Source organism: Chrysochloris asiatica, unplaced genomic scaffold, assembly GCF_000296735.1.
Source record: "Chrysochloris asiatica unplaced genomic scaffold, ChrAsi1.0 scaffold00204, whole genome shotgun sequence".
Lineage (NCBI taxonomy): Eukaryota > Metazoa > Chordata > Mammalia > Afrosoricida > Chrysochloridae > Chrysochloris > Chrysochloris asiatica.
This window is the reverse complement of record NW_006408722.1, coordinates 3,666,975-3,675,829: the sequence shown is the minus strand read 5'-3', so window position 1 is coordinate 3,675,829 and position 8,855 is coordinate 3,666,975. Positions and strand designations below refer to the sequence as shown.

At 39.6% G+C, this 8,855-nt stretch overlaps 1 protein-coding gene across 2 annotated transcripts in view; it reads right to left on the bottom strand.

Moving 5' to 3' along the window:
• LONP2 (lon peptidase 2, peroxisomal) overlaps positions 1-8,855 on the bottom strand; it is a 166,292-nt gene that overhangs the window by 149,140 nt on the left and 8,297 nt on the right. For both annotated transcript variants that reach the window (XM_006872570.1, XM_006872571.1), the window contains exon 2: positions 3,964-4,198. In XM_006872570.1, coding sequence (XP_006872632.1) covers positions 3,964-4,198 — 235 coding nt within the window. The remainder of the gene's footprint in view (positions 1-3,963; positions 4,199-8,855) is intronic.

Genomic DNA, 8,855 nt, shown 5'->3' with positions numbered 1-8,855 from the left:
GAATACAATGAAAGAATACAACCCTGGTACACACCTTTCCTGATTTTAAACCACTTAGTGTCCCCCTGTTCTATCCTAATTACTACCTCTTGGTTTTGTATAGATGCCTGCAGCTTTGTTGAGAAATTTCCCTATATTCTTATTTTGGAAGCATAGTGATTCCAATCGATAAGCATAGGACTGAGAACCACAGGTTCAGAGTTCAAGTCTGCCAGCTGCTTCATAGGAGAAAGATGATGCTTTCTGCTCCCTCAAAGATTTAAAGCCTCAGAAACAATATACAAGGATGCTATGAGTTGGAACAGACATGACGACACTCAACATTACTTTAGTCAGCATTTTTATCAGAAATCAGTGCTGGATTTCGTCAAATGCCTTTTCTGTCTCAATTGATATGAACATATAGAAAACACCAGTTTCATTGTGCTACTGCAAAACACTTGAAAGCACATCTACCTAGTAGGAAATACATCCCATATAATTAATTTTTTAATGAAAACAAAATAAAGACTTCAGTTAACATGATGAAAGGCCAGATTCACCTGCTGCTTCAGACCAACAACAAACACATACATTTATCTGGTACTTTAATGTGTGTCAGTTTTTGTGCTGATACAGACACAAATTAAGATATTGCTTCTATCCTCATAAACTTTAAGTAGTTGAAGATATTAAGATAACAGGCCAGTAGTTGAAATACTAGAATCTTGGCAGTGACTGATTTTTAGAAAAATGGCTTCCAGTTCATCTCCTGGGGTTAAACTAGATTATGCTAAAAGCAATCTTTTAGTTAACTGGGGCAGTCATTAGGCCACATAAAAGAACCCCTTGTTTTGTAGGCATATTGTAGCACTGCTCTTTTTACCTCCTATAACTTTGGATGTGGCTAGGAATCTTGTGTTTGGCCATGAAACATGGGGTTGGGGTGGGAAACAATAGTTCTTTTCAGGTAGAAGCATTAAAAGCCATTGAAAGATTTGTCACAGTTCCTTTTTTTGTCTCAGTATTACTCTCTTTTTTAAAATTGTACTTAAATATGACCTAGTATGGATGACTTGCTGATCAGAACTCAATTAGAGGAAGATATGAAAGTTTGACACAGGAATCAAGTGTAAATTGCTACAATTTGATGAGTCTGACCTTGGCTTATGAATATTGTTGCTCAAAATAACAACCAAGAGGGAAGAGTCTTCACATCAAGGACCAAGCATATATCTCAGTGCACAGTGTTGATAGGGATGGGCAACTTAAGACACTGGCTACCAAAAATTGGGGGTTATAAAGGCATGAAGTGGCTGGCTTACAAGTTTTCAAGAGTGTGCTTAGTTTTAGAGTGAAGGGGGCTGAATAGTTTCCCTCTTGTCTAGATGAGTCTGGTGAAAAGGGTTGGGGGAGGATGGGGATAGGAATCTTCTGATTCAATAGTAATTGCTATCATGACTAACTGCGAATGTCACAACTGTAAAGGTATAAGATGTGTAACAAAAAGGGGAGTAACTAATCTTACATTCCAGGAACCCTAGGACCATCAAGAGCATGAGCAGAACATGCATGAGAGCTTAACCAGAGAAGCAGCAACACCAGAGATGGAATCAGAAGTGATGGCATGGAGAGAGAGAGCAGCTGAGGACTCTAGACCCATAGAATGAGAAAGGCTGTGTGCCAGGAGGCAGCAGGCACACTTGCAAAATGTGTCCTTTGGTCATTTGAACAAATGTCATGTGCAGCAAACGAAGGTAACAGTGATGAAGACTCTGTTGTGAGTAGGAGTTGGCTCAATCTTTTCAAATTAAGGGCAAAGTTGAGTACCATTAAAAGCAAGTAGGAGTTGTAAGTGAGTTGGTTCATAACCTGGGGACTGCTTGTAAGTTAAGTGTCAGGACTCATTCCTGAAGGACTTCTTGCATACATACAATTTGTCAGACACAACATATTGCTCTGTACAGCATGACTAAGGCAGGGATGGACTCCAATTTGGGGACTTGTATGGGGACTTGTACAATGTGATGAACTTATATATTAGAAGTATAAAGGACTGATAAGGCACAGATTAGAGCACACTAAGAATTGACAAAATTTGGAAGTGCATATAAATAGAAAGTAAAAATCCAGAGGAGAAACACTCCTAGCAGAGAACAGAAGGCAATGTCATAAAGACATGAAAGAACAAGATGTAAAGTTCTTTAAGGGTCAATGTAGTTAAAATAGGTGCAATTAAGGGAGGCCTAGGTCAAGTTGTGAAGGATCTTAATGTTATATTAAGGAATTTGGACTTTATTCTACATCCATTAAAGTATTTTTGGGGAGAGGCATGCCCACACTATTTTTAGAAAGATTCAGTGACTAGGATGACTTAGAGAAAGCAGAAATTAGAGGGAGGTCAGTGGAAGTCAAAGTGAGAGGCAATGAAGGAGTAGAAACAGTAGCAGTAAAAAAATGTGAATGATAAAATTATGATATCCCAACTCTATGAAATGCATAATTAAATGTATTTCATGCAAAATACATTTTGACAATTATACACATGGACCTCACTAGATGGAATATACAGAAATCAAACTGACTATATCTGTGGAAAGAGATGGTGGAAAAGCTCCATATCATCACCCAAAACAAGGCCAGGGGCAGATTGTGGAACAGACCATCAATTGCTCATATATAAATTCAGACTGAAGCTGAAGAAAATGAAAACAAATCCATAAGAGCCAAAATATGACCTTGAATATATCCCACCTGAATTTAGAGATCATCTGAAGAACAGATTTGATACATTAGACAGTAAAGACTGAAGACCAGAAGACTTGTGGGATAACAGCAAGCCCATCATATAGGAAGAAAGCAAAAATTCATTAAGAAGACAGGAAAGAAGGAAAAGATCAAATGGATGTCAGGGGAAACTCTGAAACTTGCTCTCCAGCATAGAGATGCTAAAGCAAATGGAAGAAATGAGAAGATACAAGAGCTGAACAGAAATTTCAAAGGTCAGCTCTAGAAGACAAAGTCAAATATTACAACGGAATGTGCAAAGATCTGGAGTTAGAAAAACCAAGAGGGAAGAATACGCTCAGTATTTCTCAATCTGAGGGAACTGAAGAAAAAACTCAAACCTCGAAGCATCAAAAGATGGAAAGAATACACAGAGTCATTGTACCAAAAGGAAATGGTAGATGTTCAACCATTTTAAGAAGTAGCATATGATCAAGAGCCAATGATCCCAAAGGAAGAAGTCCAAGGTGCAATGAAGGAAGTAGCAAAGAACAAGGCACTGGGAATTGATGGAATACAAATTGAAATTGTTCAACAAAGTGAGGTGGCACTGGAGGCACTCACTCATCTATGCCAAAATATTTGGAAGACAACTACAGGGCCCACTGACTGGAAAAGATACATATTTATTTTAATAAAGTTGATAACAAAATGGCGTGGGAGAGTAGGAAGGTTTTCCTAGAAAAAGTTAATCAAAAAATTCCTTAGTAACCTAGAATTAAGGAATCAAATATTAAATGCAAGCCTAATATGTTCTTTGAGGTTCAATGTGGTTAAAGTACACTAGGTAATCAAGGTTTTAACCATACTTGAAATCAGTCCACCAACTACCTAATCGTCCAAAGTTATTGTCAGAAACACATGACTGTCACTGTAACTTGTATGATTTGGAGTCCAGGTGTTTTAGTGACAAACAGCTTCTGTGTAGTATTTTAATTTTTAACACTTAGGCTTGGAGACATTGAAAGTTATAAGGAGAAGTTCTACACTGTTATAAATTTTTAGAAAGGATTAGTGTATATTATGTCCTGGAGTGATTTGGTTACAATCCCAGACAAAAGCACACTGAATATTTTATTAAGTCGTTTAAACTATTGCTACCTTAGGACCCCACCACCCAACAGATTCATCACTTCTTAGGACAGCAAAGGAACCAAAGAACAAAGGATTTTAAAGAAAAAAATAAAAGCAACTCACTTGTACTGCATATTTGTAAAACTGTTCTGAAAGTTCTCCTAATTCCTCCCTAGTTTTACAGGTGTTGGGGAAGTCCTCCAGTCGGTCTAATTGTTCCACTTCAGCAACAGGATACGGCTTCTCTTTTAACACCTGTACGATCTGGAAACGGCACAGGCCTGTAATCAGCAGAGTGTAGTGAGGCTTTGGCCAGTTACTGCCCACAACCTGAACTGCCAGTGCAGCCGTCCCAATCCTGAAAAACATACAAAAAGTAGGTATTGTAGCCATTCATACGGTAGAACAGAAAGTCGCCTAAAAAACTCACCTTTTTCTGAGAAATTCATTTAAAAACATCCCAAAGAACATCTAAAAAAAGACAAATAATTTTTAATTTCACAGCCAATGGCAGCAGCAATGGGCTCAGGCATCATAACAACTGTGAGGATGGTGCAGGACAGGGCAGGGTTTCATTGTGCTGTGCACAGAGTTGCTGTAAGTTGGCACTGACTCAAAAGCACTAAATCAAAGCACTAACCAGAGCAAATGTGGTTCTTAGGATCCCTGGTTTTAAATGTGCATTGGTTCTTACCTGAAATCACTTAGGAATTTACTAGACTATACCCTTTTAATTTCTTTTGCTAAGTGCCGTCGAGTCGGTTCCAACCCATAGTGACCCTGCACAGGGTTTCCGAGGCTGTAAATCTTTACGGGAGCAGAAAGCCTCATCTTTCTCCCTCAGAGAAGCTGGTAGTTTCAAACTGTTGACCTTGTGGTTCGCAGCCCAATTCATAACCACTATGCTATCAGAGCGCCAAAAGAAACCTATAAGCCACGAAATAAGATGGCTAGAAACAGAGTACCTGGCGAAACACAAAGGATATAAAACTTTCAGATGACACTAAAAAGAATGGTGCTTACTGTTATTTTGGTCCTCTAGTGGCACTGTGGGAGTCATGGTATGGTGCTGTGGGTTAATGTGCTCGACTGCAAAGTTGCTTTGAACTGCAAGTTCGGCAGTTCAAGCCCACTAGTAGCTCCTTAGAAGCCCTATACAGGGTCGCTATGGGTCAGGACCAACTCGACAGCACTTAACAACAAGTGGCACTGTAGGATAAGCACTGGATTGCTAAGCACAAGGTTAGCAGTTCAAACCTACCAGTTGCTCCTTGTGAGACCCTATACAGGGTCACTATGAATTGGAACCAACTGCACAGCACTTGAACAACAGATTGTATATGTATGTGTGTGTATATATATATACACACACACATATACATACACACTGTTGTTGTTAAGTGCTGTTGAGTAAGTTCCGACTCAGAGTTACCCTATTTAGGGTTTCTAAGAAGCAGATGGTGAATTTGAACCATTGACCTTGCAGTTCAAGCCAAGCTTGTGGTCTGCATTATCCCACAGCACACACCAGGACACACACACACACACACACACACATACACACTCTCTCTATATATATCTATATATATATGTTGTTGTTATGTGCCGTGGAGTGGCACATAACACCCACAGCGACCCTGTACAGGGTTTCCGAGGCTGTAAATCTTTATGGGAGCAGAAAGATTAAGAGGAATGCCCGTGTGGCTCTGTAAGTTGTTTCGTGCTATTGAGTTGGTTCCAACTCACAGCAACCCTATAGAGGGTTTCCAAGAACAGCTGGTGGGTTTGAACTGCCAACCTTGGGGTTAGCAGTCCAGTGCTTATCCTTCAGTGCACCAGGACACCCAGTAGAGAAGTACAGATTGTTAACCACAGATCAGCAGTTCAAATCCACCAGCTGCTCTGAGGGAGAAAAATGAGGCTTTCTGCTCCCGTAAAGATTTATAGCCTCGGAAAGCCTATATAGGGTCCCTATGAGTCGTAATTGACTTGATGGCAGTGACTAAGTAAAGTGAAGAGCTCTGGTAGCATAGTGGTTACAAATTAGGCTGCTAACCTCAAGGTTGGCAGTTCAAAACTATCAGGTGTTCCGCAGGAGAAAGATGAAGCTTTCTGCTCCCGTGAAGATCTGCAGCCTCAGAAACCCAGTGCAGGGTCACTATGAGTCAGAACCAACTCCACCATACTTAATGACTAGTCACAATTGACTTGATTGTAGTGATTGAGTTACATATTTATAAAATAAACAATAAATTCAATCAAATGATACTTTCCTTCTATGGCACACAAAAGACTTTCAATCAAGTTAATTACCTTTTTAAATAGCCTAGCTCTTCTATCAACATATGCTTTAATAAGAATGACCAAAAACTGCTACTCTACTGATTTTGCAACATCAGAATCAAGTGAATGTTTTTCTTTCCTGATACTGTTACAGTTCAAATAATTTTTGAAACTCCTAACTAGGAGTTTTCAGATTTTATAAAACATTATTGTAATTTAAACAAGGTCAGGCTACAGTTGGTATGAGTTGTGTAATTTGGAAGCTTAGTTGTTATGAGAATTCCAAATATATTTGAGAATCATCAATCTAATCATGGAAAAATCTCAAAGTAGCACTACCAGAAAAAGCAGTTTTCCAAATTGCAGATGATATGTAAATATGTAACCTCTGCTCTATATGCCAAGCATTTTTTTTTTTTTTAATTAACTTTAAAGCTTTCCATTTCTCTTTGAATGCTCAATCTTCCAAGTCTCTTCAGTTGTTAGAACGTGGATCTTCCTCACTCCCCAATGTCATACCTCTTGTGAAACCTACATCTAAACTACTTATTTGAAGAGTGATAATATCACTAACATACAGCACTTCACAATAGTTTTCCTAAGTATTATTTCATTATATTTGTTGTTGTTTAGTGTCGTTGAGCCAATTGTGACTCATCACAACCCTGTATAGGATTTTCAAGGAACGGCTGGTGGGTTTGAACCGCCAACCTTGTGGTTAGCACTCCAGTGCTGATCCTCAGGACCACACAAGGACTCCATTTCACTCTATACTTCCCTTCAATTCTAAGAAGAACCCAGCACTATCTCGTTGTTGTTGTTAAGTGCTGTCGCGTCAGTTCCAACCCATAGTGACCTTGTAATTAGCTGTGTTTCAGAAGGAGTAAACCAAGTTAGCTGCCGTGGTTACAAGGCTACTGAATAGCAAAAAAGGAATCTGAGATAGGTTTTACGACAAATAGTACTCTTTTCTTACAACAGTGAACACTTTTGCCTATGACATCTATACAAAGGGGCTTTTAAAAGTTTTTGGAAAAACAGAACTAAAAATAATGGAAATTTTCCATGAACTTTTTGAAGCTCCCTTGTAGGATACTTATTAGCCAAGTTTCTAAGTAGTTCAGATACTGGAAAGCACAGCTCCTATTTATTATCTAATGTTGGATAGGAGTCCTGGTGTAGAAAAGCACAGGACTGCAAGGTCGGTTTGAAACACAAAGTCAGAGGTTCAATCACACCAGTTGCTCCTTGGAAATCCTATACTGGGTCATTCTAACAACAACAATGTTGGATAAACACTGGACTGGTAACTGCAAGGTCACACCCACCAGGTGCTCTTAGAAACCCTAAACAGGGTCTCAATGAGTCAGAACTGACTCAACAGCCCACCACAGCACCACCATTTAAATGGAGTCCCGCAAACTGTTCATGCTAACACAAAGTTTAGAGGTCCGAATCCATCCAGAGATGCCCTGAGAGAAAAGTCTACTAATTAGCAATCGCTACAGGGTAAGTTCGACTCTAACAAGCATGAGGTCATCCATGAGTCAGAAGCAACTTGACAGCAACTGTGTGAGGAGCTTCAGTGACAAAATTCTGGTTTCTGATGCTGGTGACCCAGGTTCAATTCTGGGCCAGTGTACCTCAAGCTGTTTGCCTGCTGCTATGACACTGAACAAGAAGCCCTGGTGGCATGATGGTTAAGCACTCAGCTGCTACCCCAAAAGGCTGGACTGTTGTTGCTGTTATCGAGTCGATTCCAACTCATAGTGACCCTGGAATAGGGTTTCTGAGGAGCAGCTGGTGAGTTTGAAGCCAGACTCTGTGGTTCGCAGTCCAGTGCTGATTCTACAGTGCCACATCACAACTCCAAAGCCTATAGCCCCTGATATTCCTATGCAGTCTCCCACCCAAGAACTCAGCAGGCCCGACCCTGATTAGCTTTTGAGATCAGATGAGATGGGGCACATTCAGGGTGGTGTGGCAGTAGGCCCATAAAGATTAGTCAAGAAAACCCTAAGGGAGAGTTCTATCACATAGGGTCACTGTGAGTCACAACTGACTTGATCACATCCAACAAAATCACCAGTGATGCAGAACAAGCTTTAGCAGGCTTCTGGACTAAAATGGACAAGGAAGAAAAGTCTGGTGATTTACTAATGAAAATCTATGACTTACTAAAGTCTGATCTACAACTGATCATGAGGGGATGGCACAGGACCACGCAGGACAAGGGGCAACTCCATGGCAGCTGGCAATAATGTGTAAATGTTAATGATGGACAATGAAGAGAATGCCTACCAAAGCCCTGGAAGCACAAGAAACATTACATGTTGCTGGCAAAGAACCAACAAAACATTTTTTAAAATTTTGTCTTGTAGTTATTTAATTAACTTCTGAAAGATATGATCTCAGGCAAAATTTATCATCACAATTAATGACTAAACAAGGCAACAGTCTATTAAATAATCCCAAATTCACAACATAAAAGGTTCTGCTGCTACAGGATTTTTGATTCTCATCCCATTCTTAAAACTTCATTTCTGAGGGCGCTAATTCAGGGAATACATAGACTATAAAACATTTTGAAAAGTACATAAACAAAAGTAGACAAAATAGATGAGTGGGGCATACTAAAAATTAAAAACTTATGTGCATCAAAAGACTTCACCAGAAAAGTAAAAAGGGAACCCACAGAAAAAATCTTTTGCAATGACACATCAGACAAGGGA